Genomic DNA, 20,948 nt, shown 5'->3' with positions numbered 1-20,948 from the left:
CCAAGAGTCTTCTCCAGCATTGCAATAGTGCCTAGGAAATACCCTGCATTTCCCCAAAAATAAAACCGAGTCTTATTTTCTTTGGGCCCCCAAAATAAGCACGAGGGCTACATGCCTCCTAAAGCCTCTGCATGCTTGCCCCCCCCTTTTTGCAAAAAAACGGGTCATTTTTTATCATCCCTCCAACCCCCAGGAGCACTCCAAGAGCCTCTCAAACCTCTGCATGCCCCCCCTTTTTTTGCAAAAAATGGCCCATTTTTTTGCTCGTTTGGGGGGGGCAGCCCCCAGGAGCACTCTACAAGCCTACCACAGCTCTGCATGCCCTTTAAAAAAAAACGAGGCGTGCAGAGGGTTTGGGAGGCCTGCAGAGTGCAAAAACGTTTTTTAAAAAAATTACCTCTTCAAAATCATGGTGCGTCTTATACTCTGGTGCGTCTTATAGTCTGAAAAATACAGTAGGTCTTATTTTCAGAGAAAAAAGAGTAATTGATGGTTAGCCCAGATCTTTCCAATCTGGGACTGCATCTCAATTACCGGAGTTTGCACCAATGTTTCAAGTGTCTTGGGAATTCTCTCCAACGAAGAGAAAAGCTCTGAAGGACTGAGATCCAAGAGACAAAACTAGGTCTCAGAGACCGTGTGATTGGCAAATGTTAATCCTTTGCGACAGCTGATAAATTATACCCATTCCTTAATTTCAGACGCTGTGAGAAAAATCACGATTGGAGTCTCCCAATGGATCTGTGCTTGACTCTGCCTCTGACACAATTTTAAATTCAAGATGGCAGAGCCGCAGATATTTTCCCTAAGGAGGGTTCCTTGATTCACATTTTATTTTGAGAAACCTTTTTTTTTGGGGGGGGAGGTGTTAAAAAGTTTATATTATATTACCTGATGGAGGGAGACTCTGAAAGGCTTCCTTTCTGTTCCAGATTCTATCTGCTACTAAGGGAAAGTATAATTAAAGTTAAGGTAAAGGTTCCCCGCGCACATATGTGCTAGTCGTTCCTGACTCTAGGGGGCAGTGCTCATTTCTGTTTCAAAGCCGAAGAGCCAGTGCTGTCCAAAGATGTCTCCATGGTCATGCGGCCGGCATGACTAAACCCCGAAGGTGTATAGAATGCTGTTCTCTTCCCACCAAAGGTGGTTCCTATTTTTCTACTTGCATTTTTTACGTGCTTTCGAACTGCTAGGCTGGCAGAAGCTGGGACAAGTAACGGGAGCTCACTCCATTATGCAGCACTAGGGATTCAAACTGCCAACCTGCCAACCTTTCTGATCGACAAGCTCAGCGTCTTAGCCACTGAGCCACCGTCTCCCTTAACGTATAATTAGAAATGATAAAAAAAAAAAATCCCAATGAAAATAAAGACAGCCCAGCAGTTGGATAAGAAAAGCCTTGAAAGCTGTTTATTTGACAAGTTCAAATAATTTATGGTTTCAATTTGCCACGAGCACACCCAGAACAGGCCGAATTCTGTCCTGAATTTGTAACAGATTTAAAAACAAGGGAGGGCTTAACTCATTTAATGGTGTCACCTCAGATTTACAAGCGAAAGCTGACCCGTTACACACCACATTAGGAGATAATGAAATCAACCGCATTTTCTGAGGGAGGAGATGTTAAGAGGGAATAACTTACACATACATACACCGAGATGTTATCTTTTTAAATGCACTCCCTGCAGGAAACTCCAGTGGAATTCTAATATATTAAAGAGTTTTAACGTGTAAAAGGTAAGGAAATAAAATAAGAGGTGCGCTTACAACTTTCCGTGGAATATTCTTCCCTGTGAATGTGTCAGTACACCTAAACGCACCTCAGTGAAATCATTACTACTCCGTTAGTATATTTTCCTCTAAGTAGAAACTTATCATTTTTCAGGATTCTCGAAGTATTAAAACCAGTGTTTCTGCCTCTTCTTGGGATTTGGTGCAGCGGGAAAATGCCAAACCAGATCATCATTCAAGCGAGCAAGAAGGAGATGGGAGAGGCTACATTCCTAGAATGGAGCCACTCGGGAAGGTCACTCGGCGTGGAGCGGTATTTATTATTGAAGAGGTCTTGCTGGCAAGCCGCGTCTGAACTGACGGTGAGGCAGAAGAGAAGAGCTCATCAAGGAAGGGGCAAGGAAGAGAAGGCGGAAATAGAGCTGCTTGTTTCGACACGGTATGGTGGTATCGGCGGTTAGCGGGACTGGCCGCCGATTTCTTGAGCGTTTCGCACGAGTGAAAAAGGTGAGCCGCTCATCCAAAGCAAGCAATAGGGGTTAGCAACTGTGGCAGTGGTGGGTTCCAGTCGGTATGTCCCAGTACAGGCATACCAGTGCCTGCTGGGAGTAGCAGGCACCGTTCCGGTACGATGCTTCGGCGGGCCCACTCACCCGTGTTCCTTACCTGTATTTGACCCAACCATTTGTGCACGCGCTCTGCCGAGCAGCTGGAGCGCCGCAGGACGGTGGGTGTGCATGCGTGAGCAGATGTGGTAGATGCCTGGCCCCGTCGCAGGGTTCCGGTAGCAATGGGATCCGGAACCCACCACTGAACTGCGGATAACTTGTTGAACGAACCCGCTACAAGGATTTTAACTTTTTTGGTGATGCTCTGTATTACGGATCTTTTAAGACCAGGGTAGAAGAAATTCACGGGTTTTATAAAAGGGAGTTGAATGTCTCCATTATCGGATAATCAGTACAACTACAGCGTTCAGCTGGGTGAGAGAAGAAATAAAGTGAAATGCAGATTTTTTTTTTGCCCACCCCAGTGTGGAAATGGAATGCAGGTTGATTTTTTTTTTAATTAAAAAAAATAAACGCTGCATATCATCAAAATATAGAGATTACAGATCGAAGGAAACGCTCTGTATCCAGGGAGATTTTAAATGGGGCCATGTTCCATGGATTTGCCCTTGATGAACCCCGATTATCTGCAAAGGAAGGCCTGCGTGTCAGCCAAGTGAAATAGGATAAGCATCTCTCGCTTAAAAGGGGGAGGCGAGATGCATAATATAATATCCTCTTCGCCAAGGAGAATGCAGAATCAGGATTTCTGCTCCGTGGGTTCCCGAGAACGACAGCTATTTAATATTGGATGATGTGAAGCAAATTTGCACTAAGCAAAGAAAGCTGGGAGAAAGATATCCCCTTAAGTAAGCATCATTCAGGCGACTGACTGTTAGCCTTTAATCTTGATTTTCCCCCCTTTTTTGCTCTATTGCCACATATTGACTTTTGTACTTTTTATGAGTAATAATAATTCAGGCCTAAATCAACACCTTTGGAAGCCGGTGCAAATTTAGCATACAATCCCATTAACAATTAGTATTGTCGAAATCCGATGATTTCTTTGCAAAAATAAAATAAAAACGAAACAAGAGTTAATCATTGTCTTCAGCCAAAGGAAAAGGGAAGATCAGAATGAATGAATCTCTTTTTTGAGGAGGGTTTGCGTTGGAAGGAAGCGACTTTGTAAGAAGTGGAATGTTTTGTGTTCTTCGAAAAGAGCTGCTAGAAAAGAGGGTTTCGGAGTTAAAATCTTTAAAAAAAAGCTCTGAAAATGGGCCGAAAAAAGGCCTGAAAACGGGGCATGCATAGGCCAAAAAATGGCCAGTGAGTAGGTGGGGCTTCAGCAATATTCGGTCTATAAGTCACACAGAAATTTGCACCCCCTTTTGGGAGACAAAAAAAAGTGCATCTTATAGTCTGAAAAATATGGTAGTTTAAGCACCATTTCATTCAACTAGTAAAGGCTTATCCGTGCTTCTGAAATTCAGCTGAAAAGTCGAAAAATGACCTCTTGGGTACGTGTCCAAAGTCTGCAAACTCAAGAGGTTCAAAAGTGGCAAAGCCAAAACAAACATTTGACATCTTGCTGGACCTACCAAATTATATTTTGCCACAACAGTTCTTAAATCTGGACTACTTTTCAAAACAAAACAAATATATTGAGGGATTTCAAGATTCTGAGAGCTGAACTGACTGGGCCAGAGTAGGAGAAAAGAAGGCTTGCATCTCCTATACAGTTTGTAAAGAATTTAGAAGAGTCTTTAAAAGTTTAAAAGAATCCCGAAAGCTCAAGTGAACAGAGAAGGAAAATGTAGAATTGCAAGCCGTGAGTTATGTTATAACTTTATAGAAATCATCCAAGCAGACAAGCAACGATGCAATTAATTTGAGGATCATTTCAGAAATCAGTGGATACAGCCCAATGTTACGTACATCTTAATAACTGAAACGTATTTCTAAAAAAAAAAAAAAAAGATCACCCTGTAAACCATTGTAAATGAAGAAAATCCAGTTCCTCGGTATATAACGTTGCCCCTTCTTAAACGAGCAAAAGCGATTGTCCGGTTACGGTTAGCTACTTGCAGGTAAGTACTTCAACATGCCTCTCCAAGGTGTGTAGAAAACCTGGAGTAGAAAGCAAGACAGAGAGAGGCGAACCCGGGGCCAAGGCGGTGGATGCTACCTGAGACTACTGTGCATTGACATTTACAACTTGGTCTGGATCACGGAGGGCACCGCTCGGATGTGAATGCTGGGCAGGCATAACCAGGAAGGGGGAAACTCCTTGCTTGAGTTGCCTTCGTGGAACTTGATGTTCAGGTAAAAGTCACCTGTGCAGAGAAATAGAAGCGCCCCGACGCACATGGAGTTTTCTGTCGGCTTCACCTGAAAGAAAAGGATGGGAGAATTAGAGCAGAGAGAGACAATGCAAAATATAGGAATCGTGTGCGTGTGTGTGTGTGAGAGAGAGAGAGAGAGAGGGAGGGAGGGAGGGAGGGAGAGAGGGAAGGAGGGAGAGGGAGAGGCAGAGAGAGAGAGGGAAGTGGTATTCAGCAGGTTCTGAATAGTTCTGGAGAACCGGTAGCGGAAATTTTGAGTAGTTTGGAGAACCGGCAAATACCACCTCTGACTGGCCCCGCCCCAATCTATTCTCTGCCTCCTGAGTCCCAGCTGACTGGGAGGGAAAGATGATTTTGCAGTATCCTTCCCTTGGAGTGGGGTGGGAATGGGGATTTTACAGTATCCTTCCCCTGGAGCGGGGGGGGGGGATGGAGATTTTGCAGTATCCTTCCCCTGGAGTGGGGAGGGAATGGGGATTTTACAGTATCCTTCCCCTGGAGCGGGGGGGGGGAATGGAGATTTTGCAGTATCCTTCCCCTGGAGTGAGTGGGGAGGAAAGGAGATTTTGCAGTATCCTTCCCCTGGAGTGGGGAGGAAAGGGGATTTTACAGTATCCTTCCCCTGGAGTGGGGAGGGAATGGAGATTTTGCAGTATCCTTCCCCTGGAGTGGGGGGGGGAATGGAGATTTTGCAGTATCCTTCCCCTGGAGTGAGTGGGGAGGAAAGGAGATTTTGCAGTATCCTTCCCCTGGAGTGGGGAGGAAAGGGGATTTTACAGTATCCTTCCCCTGGAGTGGGGAGGGAATGGAGATTTTGCAGTATCCTTCCCCTGCCATGCCCACCAAGCCACTCCCACAGAACCAGTAGTAAAAGTATTTGAATTTCACCAGTGGTTTATGTGTTTGGTTTCTCCATCCTACCATTGAAAAAGGGTTCATGTTCCTGGTTTAAAATATGACTTCTCCAGGAGACTCCAAGAATGGACCTCTGCTGAATCTATTGATCAGTGCCTCTTTGTTGCAAATTGATAGGAGAAAATCTTTGGGCTTGAAATCAAATGTGCTCAGTGCTCTTCAAATTTGGTTGTCTTGCAGATGCTTCATTAACTCAAGAGAGCACCAAGGACCCCGCAGTGCACTGATGATGTTACCTAGCTTGGTAATAGCAATATCACTTAAGACTTATATACTGCTTCACAGTGCTTTACAGCCCTCTCTAAGCGGTTTTACAGAGTCAGCCTCTTGCTCTCAACAATCTGGATCCTCATTGTTGTTGCAGATTTAGAACAGAATAGAATAGAACAGAATAGAATTCTTTATTGGCCAAGTGTGATTGGAAACACAAGGAATTTGTTTTTGGTGCATATGCGCTCAGTGTACATAAAGAAAAAGAAAATAAAATACATTCATCAAGAATCCTAAGGTACAACACTTAGTGAAAGCCATAGGTTACTAATAAGGAAACAAATAAAAGAATATAAAATTTAAAAATACAAGCAACATGGTTATAGTCATAAGTGGGAAGAGGTAGGTACTAGGAAGGAAGAGAAGAATAATAGTAATACAGTCGTAGTAGATAATGTGACAGTGTTGAGGGAATTAGTTATTTAGCAGAGTGATGGCAATCGGGGAAAAACTGTCCTTGTGTCTAGTTGTTCTGGGGTGCAGTGCCCTATAGCGTTGTTTTGAGGGTAGGAGTTGAAACAATTTATGTCCAGGATGTGAGGGGTATGTAAATATTTGAGGAATCTACCTGCCTCAGAGTTTTATTTGCTATGGGTGTGTTACTTGGAACCCTAACATATATATTGTTATTTTTATTGGTGGTGTCAAACATTCTGTTGTTATACAAAGTGGAGGGTAAACTTTAAAAAATGTAAGCAAGCAAACAAATAAATCCATGCTTTTTTTTAAACAGTGAAATGTGAGGAATCCAAAGTCCCTTCAAAGAAACCGTTGAATAAAATAGCACAGAACAACTGCTATACCTTCCTTTCTTTTAACATCTTAAGTTGGAGGCCGAATAAATACAACCAAGCACGGACTTACCGTGTCGATATAAAAGGTGTTGGAGCCAACAAAAGTGATGCCATCTTGGAGATCGTAATTGTGGACGCCGTTTTGATAATCTTGGTAAGGGATCACGGTGAGGGAGAAGGGTCCGACGTTGTGCTTGCTCCAATTGGTCAGTTTCACTTCCAGCTTCACGGGATCCCCGACGGTGCAATCTGCTACAACATCCGAGTCACAGGGCTTCCCTTCCACCATCACGTCTGCAATGCAAAAAGCGAAAGAACGGGTGAATGTGTTTTGCTTCGAGAGGTTGAAATTCTAAATTAGAACAGGATAGGATAGGATATTAGAATAGAGTCGAGTCGAATAGAGCTCAGACCACGAAAAATTTGGGTGCCAACCAGGGGTGGGTTTCAGGCGGTTTGCGGCGGTCCCCGCGAACCGGTTGGTCGGCGAACCCGGAAGTAAGTAACTTCCGGGAACGCCGAAGTGTCCACCCGCCCGCCCGCGTTTCTTACCCGGTTTTGACGAGTTCTGCGCTTCCACGCATGCGCAGGACGCATACAGCGCCTGCGTGATCCTCCAGAAGCAGCTGGAGCATCACACAGACGCTAGTACGCATGCATGCACTGCACGTGTGCACGAGGACGCCGCCGGCCCCGTTCCAACCGAACCGGTTGGAACGGGGCGAGAAACCCACCCCTGGTGCCAACCAAAAATCCGCTAAATGTTGCAATTCATGTCACAAACACATCCTCGGGTTAATTCAAAACAGTATTCATTAGTAAATGAATACCATGCATAGGTGTTGCCAATGGGGATAACATTTTAAAATATGTACCCCTATTTTTTTTATTATTATTATCAGCTCTTCCTGAATGACACCAAAGAGTGCAGGTATCCTTAACACCTTCAAAACTTCATCAACTGACAGAGCCGCGAGAAACATTCATTTTTGGTAGATTAATTCAGCAATAACAAGCCTCCAATCAAGCAGGTCAACTTTTTTTTTTCATTTATTTTTTCACGTTCTTGCTTCACCCTTCTCCTCTCTGTTATTTTTAGTTTTGTCAGTAGAAACCATTTTAGCTAAACCTAATATTTTGTCACTGTCACAACCCTTCCCAGCTGCCTGTTTTTGTGCATGACAAATCACCCCAAAGATCTCACCGCAGCTTGGGGGTGGGGGGTGGGGAGGAAAATAATAAAACGAAAAAAAATCATTCCTGTTCATGAGGGTCGTACATTTTTCAGAAATAAAAAGAGAGGGCCGTTGAATAGAAAAGCTTTACGAATAAAGAAACTGCTCTCGCAAGGACTGCCAATGAAGCGTCCCTTTGTGCATGTGGTCGACACAGCCGAGACATTTCTGGCAAAGTAAACTTTCCGGCTCTCTTGCCAAATTGAGGCCGGGGTAATTAGCGATCACACACTGAGCTCATTCCCAGGAAAATATGGATGTTGCCAGGATAATAGGCTTATGGACAGAACATGCGATGGCTGTCAAACGCCGGGGTGAGGGTGGAAATCAGGAGATTCAGGCAGTTCAAATGAGTGTAAAGATTTATTGCAAGCTTAAGATCTCTACAAGAATCTGACCAACTAACAGCCAAGGGAAATCCGCGGGAGATAAGAAAAGCAATCAAGGAGGGCTGGGCTTAGATCTCTTCGGGCACGCAAAGACTCGTGACTTATGATGTGTTTGACTCCTCCCTCGGGCTCAGATTGGTTATCTCCTACAATGGTTGGGTTAGCGCTAAGAAAAAGCCTTCTTTAATTTCTCCAATCTTTTCGATCCAAAGGTTCAGGATCAGATGTCTTATTACACTCATCCAGCACATTACTTGTAATTAACAGTAACAGATTTAACAGCTTAACAGAGTTGGAAAGGACCTTGTAGATCGTCTAGTCCAACCCCCCGCCCAAGCAGGAGACCCTACACCATTTCTGACAGATGCCAGTCCAGTCTCTTCTTGAAAGCTTCCAATGGTGAAGCTCCCATAACTTCTGGAGGCAACTTCTGTTCCATGGGTTGATTGTTCTCACTGTTAGAAAATGTCTCCTTGTTTCCAGGTTGAATCTCTCCTTGTTCAGTTTTGGTCTATTATTCCTTGTCTGGCCTTCGGGGGCTTTGGAAAATAGCTTGATCCTCTTCTCTCTATGACAGCTCTCAAATATTGGAAGACTGCTATCATGTCTCCCCTGGTCCTTCTCTTCACTAGACCAGCCATGCCCAGTTCCTGCAACCATTCTTCATATGTTTCAGCTTCCAGTCCCCTAATCATCCTGGTTGCTCTTCTCTGCACTCTTTCTAGAGTCTCAACATCTTTTTAATAGTGTGGTGACCAAAACTGGATAACAGTTGGAAGGGATCTTTCTTAGCCTGGGCTAAAGCTCTTTTTATCTTGCAGAATAACAGAGTTGGAAGGATCTTAGAGGTCTTCTAGACCAACCCCGTGCTCTCGCAGGAAATCTATACTGATAAATGGCTGTCCAGTCTCTTCTTTAAAGCCTCCAGGGATGGGACGCCCACAACTTCTGTAGGCAATTTGTTCCACTGGTTAATTGTTCTCACTTGTAGGAATTTTCTCCTTAGTTCTAGATTGCTTTTCTTCTTGGTTAGTTTCTGTCCATTGTTTCTTGTCCTGCCTACATGTGATTTGGTAAACAAGTTGGCCTTTTCTTCTTTGTGGAAGCCCTTCAAGTATTGTAAGACTGTTATCATGTCACCCATGGTCCTTCTTTTCCCTAAACTAACTATACCCAATTCTTGCAATCACTATTTGTGTGTTTTAACTTCTAGGCCCCTAACCATTTTTGATGTTCTTCTCTGAGCTCTTTTATTTTTTTTTCATTAACATTACAATCGATAATCATTGTTTACTCCCTCTTAAGAAGGCCTAATACCGGTATCAGGTATAGAATTCAGATATTTCACTGCTCTCCAATCCTTACGTTGTCTCTGCAATGGGAACAGTCCAATGAAGGGTAAACTCACTCGCCTTCCCACTTTCATCTGGTGGTGTACCACACCTTCCTCTCTATGTGTCCGTGAAAAGCCTCCGATCTCGCATCCAATTAAAATGTAAAAGGTCACAAGACAGAAACTTCAGATAGGAGAAAATTGATTTCATCTTTCCCACAGCCAATTAGTCTACGATTGATTGAGGGTTTGTATGCCTAGAGAGATTAATTATTTCCTGAGCAAAACCTAACGTGGCGCCTATCCAAAAGGTATAAAGGCAGCTTTGCTCCGTCGAACAACCAGTCCTGTTTGCAGAGGTGGGGGGGGGGAGGCAGCTGATTATGGGGAAACTACCCTTACTCACCTGAACCAAGAAATTATTTCGGTTTCAGGTCCCTCGGAAACGGTTGACGGCGCTTGCCAAAGAGTAAAGTCCGTCCGTTGTGTGTTTGGATTGCTAACACAGATGGTGCGTAGAAACAGAGATTACATGAGCTGCTTGTCAAGGATTCGATCCTGTCAAAACAGCTCCAGGTTTTTATACAGCAGATCAACGCTGAATCTGAATTTTATCTCGGGTTGGTTCCCACAAATAAAACTTCTTGGGAGACGTGTCCCCACGCCAGGAAATATGGGCTTAAAATTAAGGATTGGTTGGAAGGAACATAAGACAGAATTGAAACCAGAATTATGTTTATTAGGGATACTAGACCCGAAGATGGACAAGAAATATCAATATATAATACTACACATCAGTAGTGGGATTCAAATAATTTAACAACCGGTTCTCTGCCCTAATGACCAGCTGGGTAGGCATGGCTCGGTGGTCATGTGACTGGCTGGGCGTGGCCAACTCAACATCTCTCAGGTCGATGGGCGCTTCACCTTAGCTGTTACAATGTAATAAGGGTTAACTGGAGAGGCAGTTTCTGTAAGCAGGGCAATAAAGATTAGGCTAGAAATAACACCAGAAAGTTTCCTTCCTGCCTTCCTTACAGGATTAGCCCTGTAAAGGGGAAAAAAAACAAAATGATATTTCTTCCAACAACCGGTTCTCCGAACTGCTTAGGAAGTTAACAACCGGTTCTCCCGAATAGGTGTGAAGTGGCTGAATCCCACCACTGCTACACATACTAACTGCTGCTAGGATCACCTTTGCACAAAATTGGAAACAAAAAACTACTTCCTCAGATGAGACGGTAATTAGAAAGAGATTCTAATGTGCTGAAATAAATAGAATGACTATGGAGTTAAAAGAAAGAGAAGAGTCGGACTATTATAAAATTTGGAGTAGACTGTACAAGTGGCTAGAGAATAGAAGCCAAAATAAGAAATAAAAGTCTTCAAAACTATTGATTATAATACGAAGAAAAATGTATGTATGTAAAAATATGATTATATGTACTATACTATTCTATTACAATATAATTACTACTTTAGTATTAGAATTGTTAACATTTATGAGAAGGTAACAATCGAATAGTAAATTACAAAAGCAGAACATATGTGCCGATACGGGAAGCTGTAAAATTATATTATATTGTTACGTTGTTCGTGTTTTTATCTGTTTGCATTTTTTCTTGTGTTTTTTCCTATTTCTTTTTTCTTTTCTTTTTACTTGTGGTTGCTTTAAACTGGAAAATGTTCAATAAAAACTATTTTTTTTAAAAAAACCTTCTTGGAGTTGAGCAAGAATCTAAGAAGTTGCGTTAGGTTCATTGTGGGAAGAGGCTGCCCTGCTTAGTGACGCGCACAATGAAGGAAGGGTCATTCCAGACAAGACAGGTTTTTTCTCCCTTGCAAAAGAAGCCAGTGCAATTGAGGTGACATTATTTCAGCCAAGGCATGATTTCTAACTTAAAGCATCCATCAGCAATTAAAGGATTATTAAGGGGGTAACAGAAACATCTATCAGACTTCCTGACAACAATGCCTCCCGAACTAATTTTGAGGTACCGGGAGTGGGGGTGGGGGGGAGAGAAGATAGCCAATATTTGAGGGGCTGCCAGAAAGAAAAGAGGGACAACCTATTCTTCAAACCACCAGAAGAAGAAACAATGGATGGAAACTTAACAAAGAGAGAAGTAACTTCTCTCACAGAGCTGAGGTGGTGCAGTGGTTAAATGCAGCACTGCAGGCTACTTCAGCTGACTGCAGTTTTGCAGTTCGGCGGTTCAAATCTCACCGGCTCATAGTCGACTCAGCCTTCCATCTTTCCAAGGTGGGTAAAATGAGGACCCGGATTCTTGGGGGCAATATGCTGACTCTGTAAACCGCTTAGAGAGGGCTGAAAGCCCTATGAAGCGTTATATAAGTCTAACTGCTATTGCTATTGCTAACTTAGAACTAAGGAGAAACTTCTAACAATGAGAACAATTAACCGGTGGAATGGCTTGCCTTCGGAAGTTGTGAATGCTCCATCACTGGAAGCTTTTAAGAAGAGAGTAGACAGCCACTTGTCTGGAATGGTTTAGGCTAGGTCTCCTGTTTGAGCTGGGGGCTGGACTAGATGACCTACAAGGTCCCTTCCAGACCTATTCTGACTGACTGATTGAAGTAATCAAGAAGCAACCTGGAATTAACGGAGAAACTTCCTGACAGTGAGAACAATTAATCAGTGGAATGACTTGCCTCCAGAAGTTGTGGGTGCCTCCATCACTGGAGGTTTTTAAGAGGCTGGACAAGCGCTTAACTGAAATGGCATAGGGTCTCCTGCTTAGAATAGAATAGAGTAACAGAGCTTGAAGGGACCTTGGAGGTCTTCTAGTCCAACCCTCTGCTCAGGCAGGAAATCCTATCCCATTTCAGACAAATGGTTGTCCAATCTCTTCGTAAATACGTCCTATGTTGGAGCATTCTCAAACCAGAAATTCTGGGTGCTCCATCACAGGAGGTTTGAAGAAGAGACTGGAGAACCACCGATCTGAAATGGGATAGGATCTTCTGATTGGGCAAGGGGTTGGGCTAGAAGATCTTGGAAGACACTTGGAATCCTGCATCCAGTTTTGGTCACGACGATGTAAAAACGATATGGAGACTCTAGAAAGAATGCAGAGAAGAGCAACAAAGATGATTAGGGGACTGGAGGCTAAAACAGATGAAGAACGGTTGCAGGAACTGGGTATGTCTAGTTTAATAGAAAGAAGGACTAGGGGAGACATGATAGCAGTGTTCCAATATCTCAGGGGTTGCCACAAAGAAGAGGGAGTGAAACTATTCTCCAAGGAACCTGAGTGTAGAACAAGAAGCAATGGGTGGAAACTGATCAAGGAGAGAAGCAACTTAGAACTGAGGAGAAATTTCCTGACAGTTAGAACAATTGATCAGTGGGACAACTTGCCTCCATAAGTTGTGAATGCTCCAACATTGGACGTTTTTAAGAAGATGTTGGATAACCATTTGTCTGAAATGTTACATGGCCTCCTTCTTGAGCAGGGGGTTGGACTAGAAGACCTCCAAAGTCCCTTTCAACTCTGTTATTCTATTCTATTCATTTCTCCAAGGTCCCTGACAACTCTCTTATTCGGATATTCTGCTATTACAGCCATAAAGCTGATAAAATTGGCCACAAGTCACTGATCCCAATCAGGGCCACCAGAAATTGAGGTCAACCTGTACATTTTCATCCCATCTGGAGAATCCCACTCACTTCTCTTTGTTTCACCCTCTTCTAGGAACTGCAACCAGCATTTTAATTTTGCTAGCAATAGTACAATACTGGAATTTAGAATGCAGCTGCAACCTAACACCCAAGTGTTAAGCACTCATAAATATCTCTTAGGCAAGGTGAATCATATCCAGTACTTTAGATGGGCAGAGAAGTGCTTAAGTTGTGTTGCAGTTACTTCTTCGTAATGGGAAGAACTGCATAAATTGAGAATGGTTGGGAATAATTGTAACAGTACAGACTACTAAAGGATCCGTCATTTGCCAAAAGTTCAAGCTAGAGTTCAAAAGAAGAAAGAGCAAAGAGTAGTGTCATGGATTATCAACACAGGTAGTCCTCGGCTTAAGACGACAATTGTGTTGTGGCTTGCCAATGGCTAGTGGAGCTGGCAGCAGACTCAGACAATGAGGAGGTTGGGGAGGGACATGGGCCAGTCCTGGAGTCTGGGGAAGGCTCTGAGGAGGGCTCTGTGTCGGAGGCAGAGAGGGGGCCAGGGCCGTCTGACAGTTATCAGCTGCTTTCGGAGTCAGACTTCAGTGAGGCAGATGAACAGCTGGAGCCTGTTCCCAGTGTGCGCATGCACAGAGTTGCCAGACAAAGGGAACAGCTAAAGAACAGGGGTCAACTTGGGAGTAAGGCCACAGGTGGACGGTGAATGGCCCCTCCCATAGGGAATAAAAGAGGAGCAAAAGGGGAGTGGAGTTTGCAGGAGACAATTAGTTCATTCCTGCATTCTTGCCAAGTATTCAGCATCTGAAAGGTATCAGCCTGGCCACTCTCCAAGTCCGATAAAGGTGGGTGATTGTGAACTATCTTGAAAGACTGTGGGAGAGGAAGGACTTTGGGGAAGAGGAATTCACTGTAAATTAAATTATGCATTTCATAATATCTCAGGGGTTGCCACAAATAAGAAGGAGCCAAACTATTCTCCAAGGCACCTGAGGGTAGAACAAGAAGCAATGGGTGGAAGCTAATCAAGGAGAGAAGCAACTTAGAACTGAGGAGAAATTTCCTGACAGTGAGAACAAAGAATCAGTGGAACAACTCGCCTCCAGAAGTTGTGAATGATCCAACGCTGCAACTTTTAAAGAAGATGTTGGATAACCATTTGTCTGAAGTGGTGCAGGGTTTCCTGCTGAAGCAGGGGGTTGGACTAGAAGACCTCCAAGGTCCCTTCCCACTCTGTTATTCTGTGCTGTGCTATGCTATGATGGAAGCAGATCCTTTGGCCTGGCCTGTTTAAAACCAGGCAAATTCCCACACCCCTTCTCTCCCCCCCCCCTTATAAAAATCTGAAGCGGCTGCTGTCAGCTTCTTGTTTCAGCTTCACTAAGCAGGAGGTTGGATGAAATCCCCTTCCGCTGCCGAGCTCTTGTTCCAACCATCCCAATTTGTGCTGAGTTTTTGTTAATCGAAGGAACCTGGGCATCATCCCTTCCGCACACTGTGACAAGAGCGTTTTCCCTTTCATCTTCCCAGCCCACCTCCTCTTTCATTCGCAACGCTGGATTTGGCTCTTGGTCATGAAAAAGCTGGAGAGGTTAGGCAGATCCATCCAAACAAAACAGAATCATAAAACGAGGACTCCCTTCCCCTCGGACACACCACACAAATGCCAAACAGCAATCGGGCGCCAGCTGAGCCTCCTATAAACATGTGTATTCTTTGCTGTATTATTACTATTACTATTCTCCAAGGCACCCGAGGGCAGAACAAGAAGCAATGGGTGGAAACTAATCCAGGAGAGAAGCAAATTAGAACCGAGGAGAAATTTCCTGACAGTTAGAACAATTAACCAGTGGAACAGAAGTTGCCTCCAGAAGTTGTGAATGCCCCAACACTGGAAGTCTTTAAGAAGATGTTGGATAGCCATTTGTCTGAAATGGTATAGGGTTTCCTGCCTAGGCAGGGGGTTAGACTAGAAGACCTCCAAGGTCCCTTCCAACCCTGCTATTGTATTGTAAGAGAGCAGGAAGACAGCTAAATCACTGTTATTCATTAAAAGGTCTGTGTTAAAGCCAATTCACTCTAAAATGAAATGGTTTTTCGTTTCCACTCCATTGAAGAATGAAGGCACACCACACTTAGCATTGTACCATCTGGACGGAAACCGATCATCGTTGCTATCCTGGAGCTGAAACTGCGCATCACAATCAAGATTTGCAACTCTTCAGAGGTTGCCGAGAGAAAAGCGAGAAGGGAAATATACAACATCCATCCCCTGACATAATAACCATTTTTTAAAAAAATGCCAACTTGCCCACAAGAAAGAATCCATCTCAGCATTCCTAAAAGAGAAGTTTACCACACAGGAAAAAATAATAACCATTTCATTCGCCAACATATCCTTATTTTAAATAAAGAGGAGCTCTGGCTGACGGAACTCTATTATTATTATTATTATTTTTTAAGGCCAATCAAGTCAGAATTCTGGGTGCATGAAAGTGTTGCATGTATTCCGAATATAAAACTAGAACAAAACTCTTTGTACTGCACTTGTTACCGCAAAACTCAAAACTAATTTGTTGAACAATCCGTTGGCTTTCATAATCCTTTTTTTTAGCTTCCTAATCTCCAGTAACATTCCCATTCATGCACAACATTGTAAAATTGAATTAGTGGGAAGGGAAGGAAGATGAGAAACGGAAAAGGGAGGAAGGGAGGGGAGAAGGAGGGAAAGAGGGAGGGAGAGGGAGGGATGGGAATAGGGAGGAAGAAAAGAAAGGGAGAGGGAGGGAGAGGAGGTGGAAGGGAAGGAGATGAGAAACGGAAAAGGGAGGAAGGGAGGGGAGAAGGAGGGAAAGAGGGAGGGAGAGGGAGGGGTGGGAATAGGGAGGAAGAAAAGAAAGGGAGAGGGAGGGAGGGAGGGAGAGGAGGGGGAAGGAAGGGAGGGAGGGAGGAAGATGAGAAAGGGAAAAGGGAGAAAGGGAGAAGGGAAGGGGAGGAGTGGATTTGGCTTTTATATAGAGAGATTAAATGTCATAGCTGCTGTTTGCACTTCATTATTTTGTAGATGTTTTGATTGTTTTAATGTTTAATTGTTTTGTCCTTTTAGAATTTGAAACCACCCAGAGTCACTTTGTTGAGTTGAGCCGTTGTAGAAATTGAATGAATAAATGAATTGAAATGAATGAAATGAGTGGGTGAGTGGATAAGTGAATGAATGAATAACATCTAGGTCTTAGATTGGAGTCAAAGATCTGGTTAAACTATGGTTAGTTTAAATAAATGCAACCCGGCTGGTTAAATTTAAGACCCTGAGTTTAGCAATCACTATAGCAAACAAACAAGACTTAGTACATGCTATGAATTAGCATTTTGCTATTAAATATTTAAGCTCTATGTGTTCTTTCTCTCTCCAAATTTCCAGAGCTGGGCCTTTTCATATTTGTTTCCTTAATAATTTATGACCCCCATCTGAAGCATGATGGAAAAATTTGGAGCATTGAGGGGCAAACTTTGCAACCGTGATCGTTGGGTACCTGTTGTAAAAGAAAGATGAGACACCAAAGGAGTTTTATAGGAGATTTTGAGGGCGAGAAAGCAGGAAAATCCGACCGAATTGATTTGCTGGCAAATCCTGCAAAAGCTAAACGGGCTCTTGATTTTGTGCTGGGATTTTTATACCCCCCCGCCCCCCGCCCCAATTCCTGGCATTCCAGGAACAAAACCCAGGAATCCCATTGTTAAGGCGATGGAAAAATAGAGATGATCAGGCTAATTGAGAGTGATATTTAAGGTTCCTCGCCTTGTTAAAGGTAAAAGTTCCCCTCACACATATGTGCTAGTCGTTCCTGACTCTAGGGGGCGGTGCTCATCTCCGTTTCAAAGTGCTGTCCAAAGACGTCTCTGTGGTCATAGGGCTGGCATGACTCAACGCCGAAGGTGGACGGAACGCTGTTACCTTCCCACCAAAGGTGGCTCCTATTTTTCCGAGAGGATCAGCCAATTCCAGGCCATGATACAGTCCCACTGAAACGTGGCTCTCCGGCTCTTTGCCACCAGCGGCCCTTCCCTCCATCCTTCAACCAAAGCCCCCCACCAGGAGGTTGTAGCAGACCCCAGGTCAGAATTTCTGCCCCCCCACAAAAAGACCCCGAAGGGGGAGACTCTCTGCAGCAACACAAGCATTCATTGCACGTATCCGGCTCAGGGGTCGTAGTTTGAGGACCCCCTGATTTAATGCAATATAAAAGGTGCAAATAATTTTTCGGGAGACCACCAAAATTTTCTCGCGGACCACCGGTTGGTGACCAAGTGTTATGAGGCAAAGAGAGAAGCTGGGTTTGTTCCCGAATGCATCTAAAAGACAGGAAGGAAGAGGATATAGAGATTTTATTTTGTTTGTTAGATTTATTTTTCCCCACCGCAACCACCACAAGCTTAATACTAGTAGCTCTGAAAGAAGAGGCGATAGAACAAGGTTGGGTTGATAATTTCCCAGTGTACAGTCAACGTGTGCGGTCTTGGGACTATTTGGTTGATGAGAATCGGTTAGGGTTATGTATAGTTACCGCTCTGGGAATCTGTGCTAGGATCATCCTGTGGCTTTCCACTTCCCGCCGTTGGACAATCCAATTGTGGGTCTCATTACGGCGATCAAACAGGCATTCTTTGCAACTGGTGATATTAAAGTCATATTTTAAAGCAACATTTAACTTTTATTGTGCTCTCTTGGATTGCACAAAGTTTCTTCGTCTCGTCTAACGGCTCAATCTGCCCTTGACCAAAAAGGCCGGCCGATGTTCTCCGGAGGACATTTGGATATAGACGTAGTCCTTGACTTACAACAGTTCACACTGTTTCAAAAATTGTCCGAACCTACTCTGTGGGTGTGGCCTCCCTTGTGGGAGTGTCTTGCCGCCCATGTGACCAGATGGGAGTGTCTTGCCACCCATGTGACCGGATATGAAGATGCCGACGACACTTGTCAGAACCACCTTAAATTCCCTCACACACAGCACTGGCATGCATAAGAAGAGGATGTAAACTTGTTTTTTTAAAGGCATCTTTGGTTTGCGTTAAAACAACTTCAACATACGCAATGTTCTGATTGCACAACAAACGCAGTAGCCATCCTTACCTTTCACAGAGGCACCGAGTTTTATAAATAGGAGCATGATAGTGTAGAATAATCATATCCAAGGACCAGTGGTGGGTTTCAAAAATTTTTGGAACCTCTTCTGTAGGTGTGGCCTGCTTTCCGGGTCCACTGGTGGAACCTCTTCTAACAGGTTCGGTAGATTTGACGAACCGGTTCTACCCAATAGGTGCAAACTGGTAGGAACTCACCTCTGGTTCACACAGTGACCATTCAAAGTTACAACGGCACTGAAAGAAAGTGACTGAGGCCCGTTTTTCACACACACACGGCCGTTGGGGCAAGCATCCCCCGTGGTTGTGTGATTTACATTCGGAGGCTTGACAACTGGCTGGCATTTATGATGGTTGCAAGTGGTGCAGAGATGGGACTGGCAGCTCTCCAAGCCAGATAAGGTCTGTGACTGTAAATACCCCCTTGAAAGACTTTGCTGGAGGTGACTTCAGAGCAGAATTCATAAGAGGGTTTTTTGCCGGGACAAGTTTGCTTCATGCTCTTGGGAACCCTGGGTCAGGACACTGTTTGGGGATGCAATGGTCTGGCATCCTCGCAACATGGCCTGTCCAGCGTGTCTGGGCTTCGATCAGCAGGCTGAGAACTGATGGCAGGCCTGTTCTGGGGAGGACTTCCGTGCCTGGCACCTTCTCCTACCATCCTCAGAAGTCTGTCCTCATAGGCTTATAAGGCAGATATTTGAAAGTGTAAGCTGCTTCGAATCACAGCAATCACTGTGCTGCGGAGGAAGAAACGGATATAATACAGACCTGTAAATTGCTTTTGCCAAGGGCAGGTGCTGAAGGCATTTGATTTGACAGGCTGGGCACATAGAAATAGTGTGTGTGTGTGTGTATGTATGTATATGTATGTGTATATGATGATTAGGGGACTGGAGGCTAAAACGTATGAAGAACAGTTGTAGGAACTGGGTATGTCTAGTTTAATGAAAAGAAGGACTAGGGGAGACATGATAGCAGTCTTCCAATATCTCAGGGGTTGCCACAAAGAAGAGGGAGTCAAACTATTCTCCAATGGTAGACCAAGAAGCAATGGGTGGAAACTAATCAAGGAGAGAAGCAACCTAGAACTGAGGAGAAATTTCCTGACAGTTAGAACAATTAATCAGTGGAACAGAAGTTGCCTCCAGAAGTTGTGAATGCCCCAACACTGGAAGTCTTTAAGAAGATGTTGGATAGCCATTTGTCTGAAACGGTATAGGGTTTCCTACCTAGGCAGGGGGTTAGACTAGAAGACCTCCAAGGTCGCTTCCAACTCTGCTATTGTATATATATATATGTATTTGGAACAACCATGAGGGACGTGGTGGCTCAATGGCTAAGACACTGAGCTTGTCAATCAGAATGGTTGGCAGTTCATCGGTTCGAATCCTTAGTGCCGCGTAACGGAGTGAGCTCCTGTTACTTTTCCCAGCTTCTGCCAACATAGCAGATCAAAAGCACGTAAAAAATGCAAGTAGAAAAATAGGGACCACCTTTGGTGGGAAGGAAACAATGTTTCATGCGCCTTTGCCGTTGAGTCATGCCGGCCCCATGACCACGGAGACATCTTCGGACAGCGCTGGCTCTTTGGCTTTGAAACGGAGATGAGCACCGCCCCCTAGAGTTGGGAACAACTAGGATGTATATGCAAGGGGAACCTTTACCTTTACCTTATCATACAACATACCTACCCCAGATGAGTTCAGGTCTCCTAAGCCACATATCTACAACAGATGAATGAAGAGCTCATTCTAATCTTGGCTCCCTATTTTGGACTGTCACGTGGGGCGAGCCGAGCCGCTTCCGTTCAGAAAAAGCGCCTGGCCGAAACTCACAACCCCCCCCTCCAAAAATGGTTGAATGCAACCTCGCAATGTGTTTGGCGCCTGATGCAAAACCTCCACGGCACCCTGCACTGCTAGATGTCCATCTGCAGAGAAGCGTCGCTTCGGATTTGGTTCCCTCTTCTACATAAAAAATATATGGTATACCTGGAGGTTTTGCAAAGAGGATGGGTAGAATCTAAGCTATTGGGGGGGGGGGAGAGTTCTTTCCTTCTGTCATTCTTTTTCCGTCTTTCCTTTCTTCCCTCTTTTCCTTCCTTCCCTCCCTCCTCTTTTTTCTCTTTCTCATCCTCCTTCCATCCTTCATCCCTCCCCATCATCTTCCTTCTTTCTTTCTTTCTTTCTTTCTTTCCTTCTTCCTTTTTCTCTTTCTCATCCTCCTCTACTTAAAAAAATACAGTTTACCTGGAGTTTTTGCAAAGAGGATAGGCAGAATCTAAGCTATTTGGGAGGGGGGAGTTCTTTCTTTCTTTCTTTCTTTCTTTCTTTCTTTCTTTCTTTCTTTCTTTCTTTCTTTCTTTCTTTCTTTCTTTCTGTGCCTTTCCTTCCTTCCTCCTTTTCCTTCCTTCCTAACTCCTTCCCGCCCTCTTTTTTCTCTTTCTCATCCTCCTTCCATCCTTCATCCCTCCTCATCATCTTCCTTCCTTTTTTCTTTCTTTCCTTCCTCCTCTTTTTTCTCTTTCTCATCCTCCTTCCATCCTTCTCCCCCCTTTTCTCTCCTTCCTTCCTTTCTTCCTT

General features: G+C 44.1%; 1 protein-coding gene across 2 annotated transcripts in view; it reads right to left on the bottom strand.

Annotated features, from left to right (window-relative positions):
• Positions 1–1,383: 1,383 nt before the first annotated feature.
• The window catches only part of TRAPPC9 (trafficking protein particle complex subunit 9), a 273,866-nt gene continuing 254,301 nt past the window's right edge, over positions 1,384–20,948 (bottom strand). For both annotated transcript variants that reach the window (XM_087706655.1, XM_087706654.1), the window contains 2 exons: positions 6,674–6,897; positions 1,384–4,670 (listed from right to left, as the gene is read on the bottom strand). In XM_087706655.1, coding sequence (XP_087562781.1) covers positions 4,491–4,670; positions 6,674–6,897 — 404 coding nt within the window. In that variant the 3' untranslated portion in view covers positions 1,384–4,490. The remainder of the gene's footprint in view (positions 4,671–6,673; positions 6,898–20,948) is intronic.

The sequence above is a fragment of the Thamnophis sirtalis genome, unplaced genomic scaffold (assembly GCF_051295495.1).
Source record: "Thamnophis sirtalis isolate CommonGarterSnake01/CBP01778 unplaced genomic scaffold, rThaSir2_p1.2 scaffold_2, whole genome shotgun sequence".
NCBI lineage: Eukaryota > Metazoa > Chordata > Lepidosauria > Squamata > Natricidae > Thamnophis > Thamnophis sirtalis.
This window is presented reverse-complemented; position numbering and strand designations above follow the sequence as displayed.